Genomic DNA, 24,556 nt, shown 5'->3' on the forward strand with positions numbered 1-24,556 from the left:
ATTCTAAGGTCTCAAATATAGAATAAATGTTCATAAATGTACAAGGCAAACACATACATAAGGATATAAACTACGTATCGGAAATAGTACAGGAGAGTAATCCTGAAGCCATTTTGACTCTCCCAAATTGACCTCAAATATTTCTCTGCAAGGAGGAAGGAAATGGGAAAAGCTTTCCAATTGTCTTTGGACTGCAGGGGCTTACACCTCCCTGAAAATACAGTCTGGCAAGTATCTGTTAAACTATCAATATGTGTAAGAGATTCAGGAACTAAAGTGTTTATCATCTCAAAGGAATGGCCAGGCTACCCAGAAAATATCAGGTATCCTGGCAGACGGGAGAGAAGCAACACTCTCAAATTTCTGCTGGAGACCGCCTCCTTCTGTGATGTATGTATGATGTTTTGGGGAGTGGTCTTGGGTTACAGGGTAGGCAATTTCAAAAGTCTTTATAGGGGCTTGCGCACCATTGTTCTGGGTCTCTCCTACCTCCTTGTAAGGAGGGGAGGGAACTCTGTTGCAACAGAAAAATAAAGATCTGCCTTGCTTTCTATGGATCTTGCCCACATCAATTGATCTCTGACCGATCGTGGACTTAGGGGACTCGGGCCCTTGGGGAGTTCGGCAGCAAAAGCCAATCCCCTTATTTTTTTTCTATAACATTTCCCTGGGCCTTCATAAAGTCAAGGGGTTTTACACCTCTTGCCATGGGACTGAGGCCAGAGGAACCTCTCACTGGACAAAAGCAAAAAAAAGATACGACTGGGAGAGACCAGTGCTGTTTTGATTATTCTTTCTGGACAGGTAATTCTCTGCTTTTCTGTTTTAAATTACCTGCATTTTTGGAACAACAACTGAAAAAAACTCCACTTGGCTGCAGCCACTGGCACTTCAATCTCCTTTGAGCCTAAAAGTGATCACTTGCTTAGTAGGCCTGTTCATTGCCGACACACAGTCCACCCATATCAGGGAGAGAAGAAGAACCCATCCCTTTACTTCCTTCTAAGGAGGAAGCGGCAAGAGAGCCTATGGGACGCTTCTAAGCACACATTCTGGTCAGGATCTGGACCCAGAGTGAAAATTGGGGAATAGGAGTGCTTTGGGGTCCTGACAAGGTCAATGAAGGCTCAAGCAATTCCCCACAAATAAGGGGCAGCCAGGTTTCCTTAGGGCCAAAGAAGAGTAAAGTTTACTAATCTTCAAAGGGAAGCTTGGCCTGGAGGGGGGAGGCTGTAATGGGGCCTCATGGATGCTGCTCAGCCTCCTCTCACTGGCTGGACCCACAGAGGGGAGCTCAAAGAAAAAGATGACTCTCTCTTGCCTCCTTCTTCTTCCTCCATCTCCCCCCTTTCACTGCAGACAATCATGGGCCAATCCCCGCAGAGCTGCAGCTAGCTGTAAAGCATCCTTGCTTGCCCCCACATGGCCCTTCTTTTCCACACACACACACACCCAGCTGCTCTATTTCACTCTTGCCCCACTCCTCAAAAAGGCTTGGAAGGGGGAAAGGATGCCCAACTCCAGTGCAACACCCACTTTGACTGTCAATCAAGCGCATAAAGAGCTTGGGAGTAAATTGGGCCAAACAAAGGCTTTGCAAGGCAGCTGCCACTCTTCCTCCCTCCCTTCCTCCCCTCCCTTCCCCCCTCCCCCTTCCTTCCAGCACCTTCTGACAAAGCAAAACATATGCTAGACAGTACCTGAAACGGGCTCTCCTATTTGGGGTGCCCCCACCTGGGCCCGGATTTTCCAGCTGCGGGTGCTGCTCCCCAGCACAGCTGCCGCTGCTGCCACCATTCCCTGAGCTCAGCCTCCGGACATGAATTCTAACTTTGTGGAGGTTGCAGCAAGAACGAGGAGGGTTAGATAAAGCTTTGCAGCATCTCACCATTTCCCTGAGTGCAGCTCTGGTCCCTGCAGGGCGCTTGACTGACACATCGTCCTCTTTCTCTCTCTCAATCTTTCTCTTCCTTCCTCCTCTCTTCTGCCTCTCTTTCCCTCACTCACTTCTGGGCACAAGAGGGAAAGGTGCGATGTCACGGCTCTCAATTTCCCCTGCCGCCGCTGCTGGCTGCCGGTCTTCCCTCCTCCGATCTGCCCCTGCCTCTTGCCCTCTTAGGACGGTCTCAGCTATTGCAAACAAACAAGCATTGTGTCACAGTCCGACATCCTCCTGCAGAGACAAAAGCAAGCCCTTCCCACATGCCAGCCCTGCGCTATGAGGCTCTGCTTCAGCCAGGGGCTGCCATTGGAGCCGGGCTCCGGCGCCAACGAATCTGGAGCTGCCTGCAAGGACTGATGCACTATTGTCAGAAGTGCAGCCCGCCAGCCCTGCACATCTCTCCCTATAGCCAGGCTCAATGCAAGCGAGCAGGCAGAGAGGGGGGAGGGGGAGGGGAGGGGAAGGGAAGGGAAAGGAAGGGAAGGGAAGGGAAGGGAAGGGAAGGGAAGGGAAGGGAAGGGGGAGGCAATCCCAACTATGACTCTGCAGTGCAGCAACTCCATCTCCCTCAGTTGTGGGCTGCTGTTCAGTCAGGTCTGCATGCAGCACTCATGTTGCCAGAGAAACATCTCCTGCCCACATTGCCCAGCCAAAGCACACACCACTCCAAGCAGGGAGGGAGCCTCCCATCACAGACAAGAGGAATGCCCCCCACTGAGCCTGCAGGAGGCCCTCTATCGCATGCTGCACAGCTAGGAACAGATGGAGGCCACAGGAATCAGCCATCTCTTCCCGGAGAAATAGGCAGAGGCAAACTCTTAAGCAGATTCTTAAAAAACAAAAACAAAAAACTCAGGAGGCACATATTTATGAATATTCACAAGTGCATATTGTTCTTTCTCTCATTTCCCAAAGGCTGCACCTCAAAGCCTGTGACTACTCAGGTCATATTATAAACTAAACCTGGGCGGTAAGAGGAGGACTGACCAACCATGGAAGTTAAGAGGGCCAGAGGCACAGACCAGAATAAACCTGCTTATATTGGACTTCACTCTCAAAGTAACAGCCAACCAATCTAGAGTTGTTTAGTCAAGAAACAATGTTTAGTAAGAAAACCATTAACTTCGTTACTGGTCCCCTGGCACAGCCAAAATGCAGAAATATTTGCTTATTTTGGACAGGAAGTTGGTATAGAGAAACAAGTCCTTCTTATTTAACTAATGGCCACACAGATATTCCCTATTTCTTAAATTCATCCAACATGTACACTTGAATGCTGCCCATGATTTCAAGGAAGCTTATTTCCACATAAATACCAGTTACCACATTTAAAGGCCATTGTTGCTGGACAAAACTAATGACACCAGTTCCTCCTGCACAAGCCTCACTGTTGTGAATGTGAGTTACACAAGAGCATTCATTTCTTACTGGTTTCTTCTGGTTTTCCATTAATTCTCAGACTTTACCATTGCTTCAAAATTATAAAATTTGTGGTGGCTACATTCTAAATTAGATTACTATCTTTCTATGCACCCCCTTGCACCCGGCCAGTTTCCAGAGCAGCCTTTGCTGATTTGGTGCCCTCCAGATGTTTTAGAATGCAAGTTCCATCAGCCCCAGCATCCTTGAATGGCTGTGCTGGGTGGGGCTGATGGGAGTTGCTGTCCAAAACATTTGAAAGGCACCAGGCTGCTCTAGAACATGATCTCCTTCTGCCTGCTAAGGCCCAAAGAAAGAAAGGGATCCAAGCAGGCAAAGGACCCAGCAGCACAACCACAAAGTAGGAACCCAAAGGCAGCATTTCAAAATCAGCAAAACTGCCAAATACAGCAGGGCTTTCCTGGGTCAATTGGCAATGGTTTGTTTAATATATCTCTGTCTATCAATTAACCTCTTCTTTCTTTCCGTTATATTTGCAAATAAAAAACAGGATGGAGTGCACTTTTAAGGGCTCCATCTCCAGCTCAGCTCTCCAGCCTCCTCTCACCTAGGAAATGCACCCAGGCACTCCTAGAACACAATGACCACAGAGCCGTGTGCCACCGAACTGTTGGCACTGCTGTGTCTGGGGCAACAGCTGTAGCAACAGGCCTGACAAGGAGTGATAGGCTTCCTTAGCCAGCAGCCACTGTAGCTGACCTGCGGGTAGCTTTTGAGGCCGCTGGGCTGCAGTCTCCGGGAGCCAGCCATGTCTGCTCAGGCTCAATGCCTACGGCGGTGCAGAAGAATGTTCCTTGCCAATACTCTGGGAATTTCTGTCATCTGCCTGCTCAGGTTGCCATGGCTTTCTGTTAAGCCAAGCAATACTTCTTTCACCAAGCTCCCAAGAAACACAGCCAATCCTTAAAGTGCTGGGGGGGGGGGCAACTGGACAAAAGAGTGGCTTGAGTAATGGTGGCAGGATGACTTTCTCCCCTCCCCCTCGCATTCCAGACGGGCTGAGTCTGCTCTCCTGAGTCTCCCACACCGGGAATTTGTTCAGCAACCTTTTTTCATGCTGCCTTCGGAGATCACACCTCCGTATTTGCCTTCCATGCAGAAAAGGCCAGGGCAGATTGCAATCATTACAAACAGCATATTCCACTTGGTGCTATTCAGAAGTCATTTCCAAATGTTTTCCCCTCATCAGTGGGGCAGTCTATGGACTGTTCCATAACCCCCATCTCTTCTGCCACACTGGAAACCACAGCCTTCCCCAACTCAATGCCTTCCAGATGTTTTAAACTACAACTTCCAGCAGCCCCAGCCAGCAAGGTTGTGCTGGGGTAGGAAATATGGCTTTGTTGGCTGGGACATATGGGAATTTTAGCCCCAAACATCTAGAGGACCCCAGGCTCCTAGAAAGCATTACAGCCAAACATCCAGCAGGTTCCTTCACTTTGGCCTTAAAATGCAGAGGTCCTGCTCATTTCCACTGGCCTTACCCAGGGGTAGTTCCTGCTGTTGCACTCTAGGGATCAGACCTACCTGTCTTCCAATCTGCTGTTACCCTTAGCAACACCCAAAACCTACCACTTAAGGCAACTATCTCTAGGAAGGCCTGCCTCTGTTTTGAAGCAAAGCAGAACTGAGGATGACACTCAACTGCCTCGCTTCCTGAAAGGTCTTACTGAAATGGGCATTTACTGCTGGGTTTCTCTTCTGAGCTCCAAGTTCCTCTCCAGAAATGATCTGTCAATCTAGGGCAGTGTCTTAAATCAAATACTCTTTTTCATGGTTATGGTATCCCTGCGTTTTCTAGCCACTCACTACTTCCACTGAATTTTTAACTTCACTCAAGTATGGATGTAGAAACAGGCTTATATACAGCCGAGAAAAACATCTCATTCTTTGGATGAGAAGCAAAGAATGCAGTTCAATGGCCTGGATCCAGAGTAAGTTAGCTGAACTTTGTTACCATTGAAATCAATGAGACTAGTCACTTTATACAAAAGAGAAGGTCTCAAAGCAGATTAACAGTATATAATACAACACATAAAAGCTATTTAAAACAAATAAATGTAAAAACATCACAAAATACATAAAATGCTTTCCCAACACCATATCAATAAGGCCAAGTCCTAGACACCCAACTAAAATATGAGCAACTCTGTAAGAGAAAACTTTCTAAAGTTCTGGGAACCATTAAGTCATCAAGCACCTTTATCCATTGGTTTGAATGGGGCCTAACTTGGTCTGTATGCATCCCAATGGACCCATTTATGAAGAATGGTAGATGCAGATCACAAGTAAACAAAGGACAAAGGTCATGGCATCAGCTGAGCAGGGGCCAAGAGTGAGCTCCTAGTAGGAGACTACCTGCCATTCCCAGGGGTCATTATTTTTATTTCCTACCTATATCATCCTTCATCTGGTGATCACAGGGTGATTATATGTATGTATGTATGTATGTATGTATGTATATATGTGTGTGTGTGTGTACACACACACACACACACACACACACACACACACACACAGTACAAACATTGTAACAAACAAAAACAATACCCTCCGCCAGTTTATTTCTAAGGCCCTTGAAAAAACATTTTATCCATGGGTAAGCAAATACTGGGCATTCTTGATTTGGAGATGAAATGCTGAAATCACTGCCAAATGCTGCTTGAAGAGAAGAGACAGCCAAGGCTTCAGAATGCAAGTGAAGAATATCATCTACGCAGGGCTGGCCACCCATTCAAAGCCCTCACCTGCCCCCCACCCCTGGTCAAGCAAGTGCTGTCTGTTCATAACCCCTGCACCTGCAGGGTCCATTTCTTCAGTAAAGAAAAACAGAAAGGCAAAAAGATGGCTACATGATTCACAAGAGAAAGAGAGAGACATGCAGGCTTCACAGAGTAGAAAGTTCCCCAGAGGAAGTGGCCAAGAGAGACGGAAGTGCTCAGTTCAGCCCTTAAAGCTATGCTCAAAAAGAGAAACTCTTGCAAGTCCCTGAAGAAAAACAATCATTATGCTCTTAAGGCAAAGTTTAGCTTTGCCTGGCTACATTTATTTCATTGCTTTTTTAAAGAATTAAATGTAGAGTCCATATTTCTTTTTTCTTATTAACACTGAAAATTCTTCTGACTTTTTCAACTGGAAGTTCCAGCTTCACCCTGATGCACTTCCTGGCCTTGCACTAATACCAAGTGGCTCTAAAAGGAGCTCTGGTCTCAAGTACTTCAGGAGCCAAAAAAAGCACAAAAGTCCTGCAGCCAGATTTTAAGCATCTCACTTGCAACATCAGGTTGTACTTCGTGAACTTTGCTGCCACCTGGGAAAAGGGATAGAGTTTGCCAAGTACAGTCATACCTTGGAAGTCGAACAGAATCCATTCCAGAAGTCCATTCGACTTCCAAAACGTTTGAAAACCAAATCGCAGCTTCTGATTGGCTGCAGGAACCTCCTGCAGCCAATCGGAAGATGTGGAAGCCCCATCAGACATTCAGGTTCCAAAAGAACGTTTGCAAACCAGAACAATCACTTCTGGGTTTGTGGTGTTTATGAGCTAAAACATCCGAGTTCCAGGGCCTTTGGGATCCAAGATACGACTGTACTCTTATCCACCTGACCCCCAAGATTGCAGTCTAAGAGGGCAACAGAGAGAAACACCCCAACATTCCATCTCATCAGAGCACTTTCTTAGAACTGACTGTTTTAAATGGAGAATAGATATGTCAGTATTGGGTCTCAGTGTCATGTTTTTCCAGTCTTAAATTCAGTTTCTGTGGAAATTTGTGAATTTAAGAAAAAAAATCCTAATGGAAATTAATCAGCATTTTAGGGCAAATTTATCCTAATAAGACCCTTTTAATGCAATTTTTACTAATATACATGTTTTTTGCAAAGCAATTTCGCCTAATATAATGTATTTTTGTATGCTGTTTTCACAAATACTGTATATGCATTTTCATGCATACTTTACCCAAATATACAGTTGCACCTTGGTTGTCGAACAGAATCTGTTCTGGAAGCCCATTCGACTTCCGAAAACGTTCAACAACCAAGACACGGCTTCCAATTGGCTGCAGGAGCTTCCTGCACTCAACTGGAAGCTGTGGAAGCCACGTAGGACGTTCCAAAGAACATTCACAAACTGGAACATTCACTTCTGTGTTTGTGGCATTCCAGAGCCAAAACGTTTGAGTTGCAAGGCGTTTGAGAACCAAGGTACAACTGTACAGTATGCTTAAAAGAAACACAACTTATTGCTTGGCTGGGCAACTGCACTGTAATTCATTCAGTGTGGTGCAATTTTTAAAGGAAGGCCTTGTGTTTGTTTGCATATCTTTTCAGAAAGTGTGAATCTGGTAAATTTGCCTTTAAAAGTAAACTGAAGTGAATTTCTCCCTCACCCCTGGCTTTAAATTCACTCAAATATTCCAGTTCCACGACACTCACCACACCTCTGTAAACCCAAGAGAATGACCATCTTTTAGTCTACATATAAACAAAACTGTGGTAAAAGCTCCTGGCTAGACAGCCTTATTTTTTCCTCACTTTTGATTAATACTTTGGTGATTAAAAATTATGTATATTTACAGGGCGATATGCTGAATTATAACCAACTTAGATTCTGACTGCTCAAACAAGCAGATCTGGCAATCTTCACCTATTTATAAACAGCAGATTAATAAATGTGTTTCTTGGATGTAACACTTCAGGCTACAGAGGGAGACTCACATGGCAGAATTCTCCTCTGTTAAGAACAATAATAATAGCAACAATATCCTTGCACATAGAAAGCTTACATGTCAGGAAGAATTGAAATGTTACTTTGCTGTGTGCAGGGAAATCCTGCAAAGAAAGGAGCATTCAGTTATCAAGACAGCACATGCTAAATCTGACCTAACAACGGAAACATAAATCATGCGTCTGACACAAACTGAAAGAAGTCACATGATTTTCCAGACAGCCTTCACCATGTGGCAGAGAATGGCAATGCAATTATGTATACATTCAACTGAAGGCAAACTTCTTGTTTTTGTAAAAATTTGACAGTACACAAGTGCTGAAAGGGCTCTCTACTCTACCACTACTATAGGTCAGTGGCAAAACAGGTGCTTTGCACACAGGAAGTCCAAGGTTCAATCTCTCCAGCTATAGAAGGGTCAGGTTATGGGAAAGAATTATCTGTCTGCTGCTGGGGCTGCAGTCCAACAACATCTGAAGGGCACCAGGGTGGCTGCTTAAGAGGAATGCCACAGTCAGGGAAAATGAAATGCTACTTAAAGTTCTCCAATTATTCTGATGATGTTTTTATTTCTGAAATGGGAAGTACTGTATTTTTTCTTGTGTAAGACTAGGTTTTTTCCTTAAAAATGTCCAAATTTTGAGGGTATCTTATACACGGATAGATCTCCCCCCATTTTCTTAAATCAGAGTCCCCCAAAATAGGAGGCATCTTATACAGGGGAGTGTCTTACAGATGGAAAAATGCGGTAGTTATTTCCATGTGAAAACCATAGAAATAACATTAGGAAATAACTTTCACTGACATCATCAGCACCCCCTTCACGGTCCTCACCCCATTTATTAAAATCACATTAAAAAGATGCAATTATAATAAACAGGGGCACTATCTCTTAATATTATTATTGTAACAGGAGAATGTGCATGTGCATTGTAGAAAGCAGTTTACATTATGTCAACTAAATATTTAACAAGCAATTAAATTCTCAAGCATATTCCCAGGAAGAAAAAGCTTTCCGCAACTCACGTCTTTGCATGCAAGACTGCCAGGAAGCTGAAGCCCTGGTTCAAAACTAAAGCAACCTTGCCCAAATAGCTGTTTTTGGTAGAAACTCTTCCAGGCTAGATGTAAAGGATCACTGCTGTAGACTTAACACAGACCAAAAAATAATAATCTGAATAACAACCCCCACTTCTTTCTAAAAAACACACAAAAGGGCAAAAAACGCCCTGAGACCTCTGGGTTTAGGGTGGTATATAAATTCAATTAATAATAATAATCACCACCACCACCACCATCTCATATTTAGACAGTGAGAAAGCTTGTAACAAGTAAGAGATAAATTATATACATCTCAACATGGAATCTGAAATTTTGCAATAACTGAAAAAATACCCGTTATTCATCCTCTCATGGAGCGCAGGCTCAGAACACTGGCTCAGTCTGGTACTTTCATTAAGAGATCAACAGAAAGTGGAAACTGCCTCTTTCAGCTGAAGTTTCAGTTACTTGGACTTGCAGGATGAGAACTCTTAAGGTTGTTCCATCTCTGTCATAAAACACAGATATCCCCCAAATGCCAGAATATGCCTTGTGCTTCTTTAAGAGGAGGCGGCAAGGCAGAAAGCCTAAGAGTGAGGAAGGAGGGGCGATAAAACTCATGATGATAACAAGACACTCTGACTCCCACCAGTTGCTCACAGGCTCTGCCCAGCTTGTACAGAGACCAGCAGGGGGCTGAGAAGCTGCTGATGAGTCATTAGGACTCTTACAAACCCCCAAAATATTTCAGGCTGAGGCTTGAAAAAGGAAGTTTGAAAAAGGAAGCCCTCTTGGTCTGAAAGAGCAGCTTTGGGAAAAGCACTAAACCAGTTTATAGGAAGTCCAAAGTACTTTCTACACACAGTGGATTAAAGAGCATCACACTTTTGTGTGGACTTTCTGAATAGTGTAATCATTTATCCTGAACTATTTTGGATGCTTTTCAAGGCTACAACCCCATCATAAAAGAAACCCCATTAAAGAGGGGAAACTCAAAACTACCTCATCTTTCTATCTCAGGACTGTAATTAAAATTTTATTCACACAAAAAGACTCTCTATAGAGGAGAAACAGAAATCAAAAGGGTCTATAGACCATGTGAATATATTTAGCTACCCGATCTTCAGGGGCTCTCAAGCACCTTTGCAAGGGCAAAAGGTTGGGCGCTGTTGGCTGGGATGGTGACTGCCTTCCTCAAATCCTGGCTCCGCTGTACTGTCACCGGCTCCAACTGCAGACTGTTGTTACTCCAGCTCCTTTTATAAACCACTGTGGGAAGGGAGAGGGAGGGCAAGCCCCTCCTTCTGTCCACTAAGTCCCCTTTCTCACTGTTTCCAAGCTTAGTTGACTGGGGCACTTCTCCAGCTTTCAGACAAAAGGAACAATAACCACACTTCCCAGATCCTAACTTACATTCCTCCTCCACTTATCCCTATGCACTTCCAGGAAACATATTTAAACCAGCAACTCACAAGTTTGCAGTCAAAATTATCGGCCAGCCACAGCCATAAACACTTGCTGATGCCAGGCACCAAATATACTCTTCCTCTCCCGACAAGCACAGACAGTCCTTCAGGGGTGGGCAGATTGTGCAAGCCTCTGCCCAGGAACCAGAAGAAGCCAGATGGTAGCATAGCAGCGGCTGCAACTTTTCCAGAAAGGGGTTTCCACTGCATTTGTTTAGCAACTTTGTATTGTTTTGCCTGCTTTGTATTGTATTAGCAATCTGCTTTTTTAATCTATATTAATATATTATTTAATCTATATTATTGCTATACTGTTTCATTTTGGTTTATTATAAGCTGCCTTGTGCCTTCTGCTTTGCAAATAAATGCATGGTAGAAATTTTACTGCAAACAAATAAAGCACTTAGTGATTTGTTTGATTAAGGAGGAATACCAATCTTGTTAAATAAATGAAAATACATAAATAAAAACTGGCAAAATCCTGGCTAAAAAATGTTGGCATAGCTAAATGTTTTGTAGCATTCCCCAATAGATTTTCTTTGTAGAAACGTCTCTGTTTTGCTTATGTGCTCTTCGTAAGGATCACAGGAAGCTCTATTTACACAGAGACATATCATTGGGTCCCTCTACCTTAGTAGCTCTCCAGGGTTTCAGACGGGCTATTCCCAGCCCTACCTGGAAATGTTGCCATGGATTGTGCCCAATAACTTCTGCGGGCAAAGCCAAGGTTCTGCCACTGAGCTACAGCCTTCAAAGGAAGCTAACTTTTACTGAGTCAGACCAGTTGGTCCATCTAGGTCAGGGGTCGGCAAGGTTTACCTCGCCTGGGCCGGTTCACTCCAGTGGAGATCCCTCCATGGGCCGGACTGCGCATGCACATGAGCGCACCCACAATTTCCTGCGTCTGCGCAGACGCGATTTCAGCACTGTGGAAGTGAGTCCCCGCACTGCACTGGTTTAGCGCAGCGCGCGGGGACTTGCCAAGCAGGCGGCTCGGTTCGGGGGCCGGTTAAACGACCCCCGTGGGACGCTTGTGGCCCATGGGCCTTAGGTTGCCTACCCCTGATCTAGGTCAGTACTGTCTTCATGATCTGCAGGGAGAATCAGATGGTGAGAGATGATATAATGTCTTCCCCAGCCAGGCTTTGATTCAAGAAGTTACCTTGAGGGCACTCCTCCCACAACCACCAATTCTACCTTGTGGGTCCTCCACCCCCTGGAGGACTGTGGGTTGTGAATTCTGCCTGTAGTTATTCCACAGAAGTCAGGTGTCACAGGGTTGGGAATATTATATGTCTGCCAACAAGGCACCAAGTGGTTCTACCCTAAACAAACCACTACCACCCCATACAATTACCCAGGCCTTGCTCCAAAACCCTTTGCTATGCCAAGTGATGCCATCAGCTGTACAGAGCAGTGTCTTTAGTGTACGAGCTTTTCTGAGGATTCTAGGTTCCTCTTCCCTCACAACTTTCTCAACAGAATGTAAAGCTTATTTATGCAGAGGGATATTAGCTAGTGCTGGTTAACTACTTTGTGTTTTATTTGAGCTTGTGATTTTATACTATTTTTTCTTTAGGTGAGCTGCATTGGAAAAGCAGCATGCATTCTAAATACTGATGGACAAGTTTTGTTCATTCCAAAGTGGATTATAAAAGCAGTGAGTGTTTCTAGTTCTCAGTATTGCAAGGTTCTGAAAATCACAGATACCAGCATGCATACAGCAAAGACTGGTAACTGTATGGGATCTGAACTGATTTGGTGTATGTGTTGTTGTTGCAAACATGTTTATGTGTGTGTAATTTGTTTTTATATATGCGACTGTTTCAAACTGTTGCATATGTGTAACTGTTTTATATATGTTCATATTATATACTAAATCGCTTTGAGATGCCTCATGAGAAGTGATTCATAAATGAAAATAAAATAAAAGAATAACCACTACAACAATTCTTCCCAATAATTTTAGCACAGCTTAACTTCTGTATCTCTAAGGAGATGACTCTAGATTTTAAACATTTGGGGTTCTTCTTCTCTCTCAACCTGCTAAATAATTATTTGCTCAAAAATGACTCAGAAGGTACAGAGTCAAAGACACGTGGCTTCTGTGGAATAACTACAGGCAGAATTTTAAAGAAGTCATTTTTTCCCCATTTAACACTATGTGGTTTCCTGAACAACCATTTCCTTATTTATACATTTATCTCTGGCTTTTCTCCCACTCAAAGTTGCTAACATCAAATAGCTGTTATTTTTCCACAGAAAAATGAAGCATTGGGGGGAAATTGTTTTGGAACATTTTCTGTCTCACATCACTGCATCTAGCGATCTACCTATACTATTGTTTTACTGTACTTTTTATTCTTTTATATTCTGTTTTAATTATTTTTATGTACACCATTCTGGAAATTTTGGGCTATGAGGCAGCAAAACAAATTTGTTATTACATTTCCAGGTGTTCAAAATGCACTTACAATAACCCTGTCCATTAAGTTCACACTGCAGATAGAGGAGGCTGCTTGCTGAGGCTACTTTTCACTCATTTTAACTATACATATTGGCAATGCAGCCAGACTGACCCACATTACAGTTCATTCTGTACCGGCAGCAAACTTAGGCTCAGGAAAGGAATCCCTGCTTGGGGTTTTCCATTGATTATTTTCTGAGTCAGGATCTCCAGCAGAAGGAGATATCATATTGCAACAGAGCCCACAGATGCAATTTGTACCCTTTCAGCAGAGTGTGCCATGTCATCAGAGTGGATCACTCATCAATGCATGCCACTCCCCTCCGCCAGGAAAGGCTACGTCGGTGAAGCGCCACTGGGGCTTCGTGTTTTTTAGGGCTACTCAGGTGCCAAATTATGGCCCATCACACTAAGGTTCCCTCTCCAGAGCTGGGAACGGCTAAGCTGCATGAACAGGCCAGGTTACACGCCGCGTGCTCAGTGTCAGATGTCACTGTGAACTGGGGCTCCTCCAAAGTTCACAGAGTTCTCTTGGATCTTGGCAGCACCTTTTCTACCTGGGTTGTAGGCAGCATTCCCATTATCTATTCTGAGCCCAATTGTGCAATAGTATTTGGTGTTTACATTTAAATGAAAATAAAATAGTGAGGAGCAGGGGAAACAACAAAAAGCTCAGCAAATTAACCCTCTCTCAGTAGCTGTATCTGAGTCTATGATGACTAGTGCATGCAGAGAATTTCACCCTATGCACACAGGAGAGCAAAAGTTACAGGGGTTCACTTATACAAGGAACTTGGTCTGAGGCAAACTGAAATGTCTTTTCATTTGCCCAAGTGTTGTAGATCTTTTGATTTTATCCATCATTATACCTGGCTGCTAAGGTTATCCCACTGCTGTTTTGTGTTGCTTTTATATGAATTTGTTGGTAACATTTCTAATGTTTTTTATTGTTAGGCTCTAAATCAGTGAGGTATACAATGGTACCTTGGTTTACTAACTTAATCCGTTCCGGACGTCCGTTCTTAAACCAAAGCGCTCTTAAACCAAGGTGTGCTTTCCCACAGCAGTGGGGGACTTAATTTACAAATGGAACACTCTCAACAGGAAGCGGAACATGTTCTGCTTCCAAGGCAAAGTTAACAAACTAAAACACCTACTTTTGGATTTGCAGCGTTCTTAATCCAAGTTGTTCATAAACTAACCTGTTCTTAAACCAAGGTACCACTGTAAATTCTCTTCATTAACTGAATAGTAAAAGGAGTTACTTTTGCTGTTGTTGCTCAATTTGCATTCTACCTTTCCAACAAATGGTACTCAAGGCAGCTAACAAACAACTGGAAGGGGCAGAAAAATCTTTTATGCAGAATTCCCCAGGTCTGCGCCATACAGAAACAGCCATTCTGAAATGCAAAGGCACAAAGCAGCCCACTAGAATGGCCAAGAGTCTCTTCATTAACAAAAAAGCAGGGAGCTTTTTCACACACCAAAGGAAAATATAAAATGAACAAGCTGCAGCTCAAGGCGAAAAGCTGCTCTCATCCGGCCAAGTGTACACAAGCACATTCTTTGGTCAAGGCTTCCTTGTGTAAATCGATGTGGCAAGAATGCCGAGCTCTTTGGAGGAAAGGCTTCTTCTCCCTAAAGACCTCTAACCCCTTTGGACACAGCCTGTGAACACATTCAGGAAATGCTTTTTGGATTCTCGGCCTCCTGGCTACATGATAACATGTCTACCCAATGCAATCCGAGCCATCTTCATTCATCTAATTAAATGGAAGTAAATCCCCCTCTCATATTCACTGTGCGATCCAACTTTGGAAAAGCTGGAATCAGAGCTCTATGTCAAAGCAAGAACGGGGAACTAGTGGCCCTTCTCCAGGCGTTGCTGGACTCTGCAACTCCCAGTAGCCCCAGCAGCAACATTTGGAAGGGCATAGGCTATACTCCATCCCTGCCTTTAAAGCAGGCTTCCTCAAACTCGGCCCTCCCGATGTTTTGAGACTACAATTTCCATCATCCCTGACCACTGGTCCTGCTAGCTAGGGATCATGGGAGTCGTAGGCCAAAAACATCTGGAGGGCCGAGTTTGAGGAAGCCTGCTTTAAAGCAAGGTTAACAACTTAATGCTGACACCTCCTGGGAATCAAATGGCCATCTGTCAGGGAATTTTAATTGTGTTTTCTGCATTGCAGAGGTTTGGACTAGATGACCCTTGGAATCCCTTCCAACTCCACAAATTCTATGATTCTATGACATACTTTTCCATAAATTTATGTTGATCTCACAAAACAGTTTTGATTCACACCAGCAATGGAAGCTCCAACAACTGGATGAGCTGACAGAACACAACTAATTTTTATTTGATAAAATTAGTGCCATAGCAGTCCTAATGACCGATACTGCTTCTCTGTGAAATTTGCCTCTTTTATACACTCTCACTCTGTGCACACTTGCCACTTTGCAGCAAGCTCAAGTGCAATTTAAAATGTAACACCTTCCTACCAACACAAATAGGCTAGCCCTGTGTAGTGGAGACTGAATCAAGGGGCGAGCCCCCCACCCCTCTCTCCCAGCAATCCATTCCTGTCCTGGTGATGGGCAACTACACAACTCATTACCCATACAGAAGTGGGAAAAGCTCAGTCATTTGTGACCAAGGATACAAAAAAACCTGCAATGGGGGGGGGGGGTCAGCAAAAATAGACTCCACTTTGAACAATCAAGCTTTTATATTTTTTGAGCCTCCCATTGTTTGCAGCAAGAAGCAAGACAGCCCCCCCCCCTCGTTCTACTATTAATTTGGCAAACCATTCAATTCAGGGGTGCAATTAGGGGCCAGCCAAGCCACAGACTTGTCAGTAAACACTGCATTCCAACATCTTAGCACTTGATTTGAGGCTCTGCGGTGGGACACTTGATTTACAGGGCAGGAGGAAGCTATACAGAAATGTTAACATCAAAAAAGGAGCATTAGCTATGACCTGTGCTCATCCCCCACCCCACCCCACAAGAGCGAGATAATGGGCAGATGCAAAAGTCTAAAGGTTGGGTGCCAGCAGTTTTTAAAGCAAAAGGGGCATACCACATTTACACACCGTGGAGACCACTTGCAGAAACACAGAGAGAAATAGAAAACGGTCCCAGAAACATTCCTCAGCACCAACAGAACAAGCTGTTCTGCTCAAGGAGTCAACTACAGGACACAGAAGTCAGACCAGCAGGAACAAGAGGGTTGGCACAGCTCAGACCTTGTATTCAACACTTGCAGAGTCACTGGCTGAATACACACAGACACACAGGAGCATCAGAACTACAGACTATGCAGTTGCACTCCTTTGTATCTAGTTCCTAATGGAATCAAGCCATCCAAAGTTCACTCATTTAATTGGCCACCCTAGAGCCCTGGTGAAGGAAAGCTCCATGTTGCAGGTACTACAACCACCGGTGACTGCATTACCGCTCATCCAAGTGAGACCCACATACAGAACCCCCTTTGCACTCATCACCCAAATGCTTTAAAGACCCCTCTCCTTTTGCAGTCCAGAAAAGGCCCTGACTATAAGTGGCTCTCCAGGGTTTCAGACTGCTGTCTTTCTCAGCCCTACTTGGAGAAGCAGGGAACTGAACCTAGGACCTTCTGCATTCAGAGCTGGTGCTCTACCATGGAGCAATATGGCCCTCCCCCCTTATTACTACCACACAGGGCTTTTTTTAAAAAAAGCCAGAACTTGCCAGAACTCATTTCCAGCACCTCTCAACTGGGCACCATTGCCATTTTAGGAGAACAATGGAGGTGTTCATGGTGAGTTCCAGCATCTCTTTTTCTGGAAAAAATTCATTGCTATCATCACTATTACAATAGGCAACTAAACCAAAATGCCACTAGTCATGACACCCCAGGGAGCAAGATAAAAGGTGATAGGTGGGTCCAAAAAGAAAAAGAAGGGGGACTTCCGGGTTGGCGCCTCCAGGCAATGGCGGAGTTCCTCCGATCAGGAGGAATTTGCTCCGTGGAAATTAGGGTCTGACCGCCACGGCGAAGGCGGAGACCCGTTGAAATCACAGGCGGGAGAAGCTTGTGAACTTGGGATTCGGCTGGCACCTTTTGCGCCTCCCCTACTCGCGGGGAAACCCTGATTTGGGGATCCGGAGCGAAGTGGGGTGAGCGGCGTGGTGCTTTGAATTGACTGCTTCTTTCACGGAGTGAAGCCGCACTGCTGTTGCCAGAGAGCGCTGACTTTTTCCTGTGGACAATTTGACTTTAAACAACTACCCGTGAGTAGAACGGAAAATTGGATCTTTAAATTCATTAATTTGGCATCAAAGTGGGAAGGTTTTAAACAGGAAGTCCGCCTTCCTCTTTTGTAAATAGATTGAAGCAAAGACGTTGCAACTTAAAGCCTTGGAAAGTATTTTGTAAAGGATTAAATCTCCATCGGTTAAAACTGTTAAAAAAAACCCTTGGAAGCAGGAGAAGAGGGGGGAAATTTTGGACTTAGTGAGCCTGCAGGAGAGAGTGAAAAATTAAATTACCACTGCTCTGAACCTAGAAAAGGGCTGCCAGCAGAATTAACATTTTGGGAGAGTTCATTGACTGTGAACGGATAGCATGTTGACAGATGGCTAAATAAGAGAAATATATTGTTTCCATTGTCCTCTTCTGCGTTCAAAAAGGAGGAAAAGTAATTGAAAATTGAAACTAACTTTATATTTTAAAATGCGCATGAAAGGATCGATACAAGTGGAGACTGTTTCCCTCTCGAGGGAGCTTTTGAAACTGTTACAAGAGTGGGTTTTTTCCAGCTGCAAGATAAGAGCTGTGAGAATCAGAGATTGACCTTGGACTTTAAGAATGTTGACAGAAGGAGCTTTAGTGTCTGTTTTATGTAAGATAAGCTACTCGCTGGAACAGCTTCACAAAAAGACGGATGTTATGAATTCCAAACTTGAGAACTTGGGACAAAAAGTGATAAATTTGGGACAAAAAGTAACCATTAATACAGAAATTGCTCAGGATTTGATACAGGAAACTACTTTGACAGGACAAACTGGGGAGAAGAAGGAGAAAGTTGCGGTTGTTGAACCTAAAGTAATACAAGTGGAAGCTCCAGCCTTTCAGAGGCAAATCGAGGACTATAAGTGGAGGCCTCTTATGAATGAATATAGAAAAAATCAGAATTTGAAGATTGGAGCCCTGCCTGCACTGGAGAAGGAAGGTTGGATAGACTCTTTCATGCAGGGATTTATTGACCTCTGGGTTCTGAATCTGGGTCAGGAGGTGATTGGAGTTGTGGGGGTCTTTGGATCTGGAGAAGTCTTGAAACATGATTTGAGATATTGTATGGACCTTGGTTCTAGCTGTGGAGAGTTGGCTGGCCTGTCGAGAGGGAATGGAGGCATGGCTGGGTTGGGGCCTCCCCGAGACTTGCTCTTCAGCATGTTCAGCATCAAAGAATATGAAGAAGAATTGCAGAAGGGACTTGGAAAAGATTTAAGAGCCTCGGACAGAAGATCTCCAGGTTGATGAACTATATGGAATGGACGGAAATGATTGGCAGAATCCGAGTCCAGGGAGAAGAGATGGTGGTAGAAGATTGGGAAAGTCTAAAGTTTGTACATAGAAATATTGTAAAATTAATGAGTGTTTGAAAATTGTTGGAATGAAACTTTATGGCTTTAGCAGAAATGCTATAAGGAGTTAAGTATAAATAAGTATTTTAGTATTAATGGAAAATAAGGTTAAAAATGTGTTAAGACATTCATAATGATAAAGATAGAGAAAGATGGAAAGGATTGGCTGAAACAAGTAACAGAAGTGGAATACAAAAAGGGAGGTGAGAGGAAGTCGATGAAATAAGGGAATGAAAGATAGACTAATGAAATGGTATGCTATATGTTTTTTAAATTGTTGTTGTTTTGTTTTGTTTAATTTAGTGTTAAGGTTATGTTTTGTATTGTTTATTGTATTGTTTCTTCTTTTGTTCTTTTTTCTTGTCTGCCGTAAGTTTGAAAAGTAATAAAGATTATTTAAAAAAAGAAAAAGAAAAAGAAAAAGAAGGGGGGAAAGGCTGAATACTTATGAATGCATACTGGTGTTCTGTCCTTCCTCAAAGAAACTCAGAATGATGGTCGCACCTCATAGCAGCCCTGGACTGGCACTCCGTGACTTGCTCAAAGCCACTCAGCAAGCTGCAGAGCTGAGCAGGGAATTCAACTTGGGTTTCTCACACCCAAGACACAAAACTTTAGAGCCACTGGACCACACCATTCATTTAATTTTACATTCGGCAAGTTCATGTTGTTTTTAGCAAGGGATGGTGAGATGTTTAAGAACATGGCATAAAAACTTCCACAACTCACCTCCCAATCACTTGCGATTTTGGGGGGTGGCTCTAAACCCGACTTTCTGAGCTGATTCTCCTTATAATTCTCATATTGCTTGTACCCCGCATAACCTCCACCTGTAGCCACCAAAAGGTGCAGTGGACGTAACCGCAGTACACTCCTCACTGGTGCAGTGTAGAGTTTCCGCTGACCTGTAACAAAAGGAGATAGTACTTTAGGAAATCAGGCAGGCAGCCATTGACACTGCGGTGTAACAGAGGAAGAGGTTGTACAGTGAACCTGGCATCTCCAAGCCAGCCCAGAGAGAAACATCACCATTGTTACAAAGATTGGCTGGGGGTTCTTTCAAACCATCAATGGTCACTTCCTAGACAAATCAATTCCCAACTCACAGCTTCAGTTCTCAAACATAGAGCACTATGGAACAGAGCCCACATTCAAGTAAAACAATTATTTTACTTTGACAATTTATATACACATGGTGCTTCCACTCAGTTAACAGTGCAAATTGGAGAGCCAAAAGATAAAAGAAAACAAGGGAGGGGAAGGGGGAAAGAAATATCATATGATTCTAATCCTTTTCCATTTCTATGCAAGCATGGATATTATTAATTTGTGTTTCTTATCATAGCACAAGAAGCATCTTGCACTTCCCTACTGCCACCTGCTGGACAGGAGCATACACTAAAATGAAGTCTTCTGGGAATCATTTGTGGGAGCAAAAGAACCTCAGCTAGGATGCAAACTGGAATACATTTGCATACAGGCAGATGCTTTTTACTGACGAGGTTTCTTTACCATAAGGTCCTATGGCTGGTTAAAACAATGTAAAAATAGTTTCAGCAGTGAGCCTGCTGTGAAAGCACTCTCACTGCATTTTAGACACATGGACCAGAGTCAGTGGAAAGGAAACATGTTTTTCCAACTTGCAGTAACAACTGCATTTGCACAAAACTGATTGGCTAGCCCTTATGTAAATCAGCAAGCCACCAACCTTCCCTTCTTGCCACTGAGAACAAGATAATAATAATAATAATAATAATTTATTATTTGTACCCCGCCCATCTGGCTGGGTTTCCCCAGCCACTCTGGGCGGCTTCCATAAAAACCAGAAATACACTAAAATATCACAGATTAAAAACTTCCCTGAACAGGGCTGCCTTAAGATGTCTTCTGAATGTCAGGTAGTTATTTAAAGCTTTGACATCTGATGGGGGGGCGTTCCACAAGGCGGGTGCCACTACCGAGAAGGCCCTCTGCCTGGTTCCCTGTAGCTTTGCTTCTCGTAATGAGGGAACCGCCAGAAGGCCCTCGGCGCTGGACCTCAGCGTCCGGGCAGAACGATGGGGGTGGAGACGCTCCTTCAGGTATACTGGTATACATAACCATGACTATGTTATTCTGAGCTTTCTTCCTTCTTTTGGGACCCCAGAGACTGACACAACTAGAGAGAATATGCCACATTAGCTGCATCAGTTTTTTTCTGGATTAGAATGTATTAATTAAAGGCCTTGGGGTCAAAACATTTCTATTTGTCTGTGGGTGGGGGATTATTGGTTTTTGCGATTGTAATTAAGTTATGTACCTTGTGTTTTCATTTTGTATTTTAATGCTGTAAACCAGCCTGTGATCTTTGGATGAAGAGCCGCATATAAAATTAATTAGTTAATTAATTACAGTAGTTAATTAAATTTCTGAAAATTGTTTCAAGTGTTCAGGAAGCCAAGGCTTTTGCACTTCTTCCAGCTATATTACTTTGTTTACACATCTCCTATATAAATCTGTATGGACATTATTCAGATCTTCTTTAGTGGCCTGGCTCTGGGTGTCCCCACTAGGAAATGGGGCCTTCTCTGTGGTGGTTCATGGTCTGTGCAACTCCCTTCTCAAATCCATTTAATTAAAACTGGCAAATCTGCCCATCTTGCTTGGGACAGGACACCTCTGTGCTCAAGGCAGAACAAAACCACCCTATTCTGGATGGTCTCCCAACTCTATAGAGCAGATTTTCAGGGGTCACTGGAGTCTGCAGGCCAGGGCAGGGGGAGAAAGTAAAAAGTTGCTTCACCTCCTCCGTTAGCAGACACTTTCACTAGATTAAAAGTCATTGTGCTTGCACATAAGGCACCAATTGGCCACAACCAAACAAAATTAATTTCAAAGATTAAAACATAATTAACAGTTCTGGCCTACATCACCACCAGAATACTCACGCTGCATATACATGACGAATACCTTCACATGATTGATTCAGCAAGAACTACAAGACCAACAGGTTTAATTTTCATCTAATAGTCAGAGACCTAAAATTTCCCAAGGATGGGTAACAGAAATTTAACATCAAAGAGCAGTTGCTGTACATGACATGTCACAATCATCATCACATACAGATTACAGATTCTTTATTATGTTGTGTCACAGACTCAAACAAAGCAAAATTGCATAAGTATCAAATATCAGAAAACAGGGTCATGTCCTGTTCTGTGTATTGAAACCAGCCTTCCATACCCTCCCTAACCCTCTCTTGCAAAAAAACTTCTCTCTTCCACTTCCTGAACAAACCAACTACCTTTAATACTGTGCTTCCAAACCATAATTTGTAATCATAGTTTGAAGTGGTAAGAGAAACAATAAGATGAAAAAATATGAGGATACTTACCAGTAAGGAGGAATGGGGAAAGTGGTTGCTTCCAAAGTACCAACATCTTCTTCATAGACTGATTATCATGTCTTACAATGCTGCTGTGGAAAAGGGTACTGGTGGTGATGGGTATAAAAACAGGAAAATACAAATAATTATGGATGCATATCTATATAAAGAATCTACATTAACTACACATATTCATAAACCGAGCTACAAATCGTTATCTTCCTCTGGATTACTGTATAATATTTACCTACTCCTGCTTTACCTTACCTACTCCAGATGATGGGCAAGTTATAAATCTTTTTAGAATTAAAATAAATAAATCACGCAATGTGTATTTTAGAGAGCTCATTTCATCTTTCTTGACTGGCAGGTTCAGGGCTGCACTTCATTATTTTTAGCCCACTTTTTCCTGTTTCTGCAGGCTTTCCAAAATCTGCTTTTACTGAGGACAAATTTAGCAGTAAAGAAATACAGGAAGCCGCACCTGAAGCCCTGACCTTTGCAACCTCTTCTATCTTGAGGCTGGCAGCAGAGTTCATGGGCATTTTAAACCCATCAACCTTGATGTGTATGGAAAATCTAAAGTCGTGAGGAGGAAAGTACATTACTGTTGCCAAGTGATCACCCTCTTGTTAACCCTGAGAGGTTCTGCAGTGTAATCACATCAGAGAACATGAGACCTTACAAGCTGGAAACTATCACACTAAAGCAAATTCAAGCCAATGGTCTAAACCTACTCCTGATTAAAGCACCGTATTTTCCGCTCTATAAGGCGCACCAGACCATAAGACGCACCTAGTTTTTGGAGGAGGAAAACAAGAAAAAAAAATATTATGAATCTCAGAAGCCGGAACAAGAGGGATCGCTGCGCAGTGAAAGCAGTGAGCCCTCTTGCTGTTCTGGCTTCTGGGATAGCTGTGCAGCCTGCATTCACTCCATAAGATGCACACACATTTCCCCTTACTTTTTAGGAGGGAAAAAGTGAGTCTTATAGAGCAAAAAATATGGCATTTGAATTAAGATTTGCTCCCTATGGAATTTATTTTCAAGTTTTCTATGTTGCACAACACTGTATGGGAGTCGCTGAGAATCAAGCCTTGTCATTACAGACTTGCTCCAGGTACACTTCCTTGGTTATGACAGGTAGGTGAAACTCAGGAACTGTTTTTTTTTATGATGACTAGCAAAATGCTTCTCATCATACCAAGTGAGGGAATGCATGGGGGAGAGGAGAATAGGTACCCTATTGAAATCCTCCACTACCACATTGGTATGGATGAGAAGGAACACTGGAGGAGCACTGTTGGATCAGACAAAAAGACCATCTAGTAGTCCAGCATCCTGTTTTCACAATGATCAACCAGATGCACCCATAAAACCCCCACAAGCAGAACTCAAAAGCTAAACCACTCTTCCCACTTGGAATTCCCAGCAACTGGCACACAGAGATGTACTGCTTCTGACACTGGGTATAGTATATAACCATCGATAGACAAATGTGTGAAAAATAAGGCTAACTTCCACTGAAAGCCATCCAATGTGGTAGCCATCTTGTGGCAGCAAATTCCAGTTAATTATGCACTGTGTGAAGAAATGCATCTCTGCAGAGACATGTGGCAATCTGCAAATGTACACAAATGTGTGCAGTGATTTACTATATGTGTGATTAGATAGATAGATAGATAGATTCTTTATTGTCATTACACAAGTGCAACATTGCACAAGTGCAACGAAATTGGATGCCATCCCTTAAAAACAACAAAAGCAAAACAACAACAACAACCAAACAAACCACATTCCAGCCACACCCACACCCACACCCATCAAACTCCCAGGTCACACTATCGAGTTACTGCATTTAAGAAGGCCACAGCTCTTGGATAGAAACTATTTTTCAGTCTATTTGTCCTTGACTTGATGTTTCTGTATCTCCTGCCAGAAGGCAGTAGTACAAACAGACTGTGTCCCGGGTGAGATGCATCCTGCAGGATATTGTTTGCTTTCCTAAGACAACGGGAACCGTACAGTTCTTCCAAAGATGGGAGGGGATGACCAATAATCCTTTGGGCTGTGGTTATGACCTTCTGGAGCACCTTCCTCTTCCTAGCTGTACAGCTGGAGAACCAGGCACAAATACAGTATGTGAGAATGCTCTCTATGGAGCCTCGGTAGAAGGACACCAGCAGTCTCTCACTCAGATTGTTCTTCTTTAAAAGTCTGAGGAAATAAATTCTCTGCTGGGCCTTCTTCACCAGAGCAGTGGTATTTGCGCTCCAAGTCATGCCCTGATCGATAGTCACTCCCAAAAACCTGAATTCCGCCACCCTCTCCACCCGTTCCCCGTTGATATACAAGGGCTGAATGTCCGCCTTTTTTTTCCTGTAATCCACCACCAATTCCTTGGTCTTAGCCGTATTAAGAGCCAGATTGTTCTCTCCACACCAAGCACAAAGCCGCTCCACCTCGTCCCGATAGG

The 24,556-nt window shown here is 43.5% G+C and overlaps 1 protein-coding gene across 6 annotated transcripts in view; it reads right to left on the reverse strand.

Moving 5' to 3' along the window:
- PISD (phosphatidylserine decarboxylase) overlaps positions 1-24,556 on the reverse strand; it is a 41,114-nt gene that overhangs the window by 11,053 nt on the left and 5,505 nt on the right. Inside the window, exons 2-3 of one of the 6 annotated variants that reach the window (XM_081842816.1) lie at positions 22,090-22,187; positions 19,446-19,621 (exon numbers count right to left, since the gene is read on the reverse strand). In XM_081842816.1, the coding sequence (XP_081698942.1) occupies positions 19,446-19,621; positions 22,090-22,187 (274 nt within the window). Of the gene's footprint in view, positions 1-1,700; positions 2,369-9,137; positions 9,305-10,293; positions 10,389-10,624; positions 10,802-19,445; positions 19,622-22,089; positions 22,188-24,556 lie in introns of those variants that run through there. The other 5 variants (XM_081842815.1, XM_081842814.1, XM_081842818.1 and 2 more) reach the window with 5 other exon arrangements.

This window comes from Podarcis erhardii (genome assembly GCF_964252035.2).
Source record: "Podarcis erhardii genome assembly, chromosome: 15".
Lineage (NCBI taxonomy): Eukaryota > Metazoa > Chordata > Lepidosauria > Squamata > Lacertidae > Podarcis > Podarcis erhardii.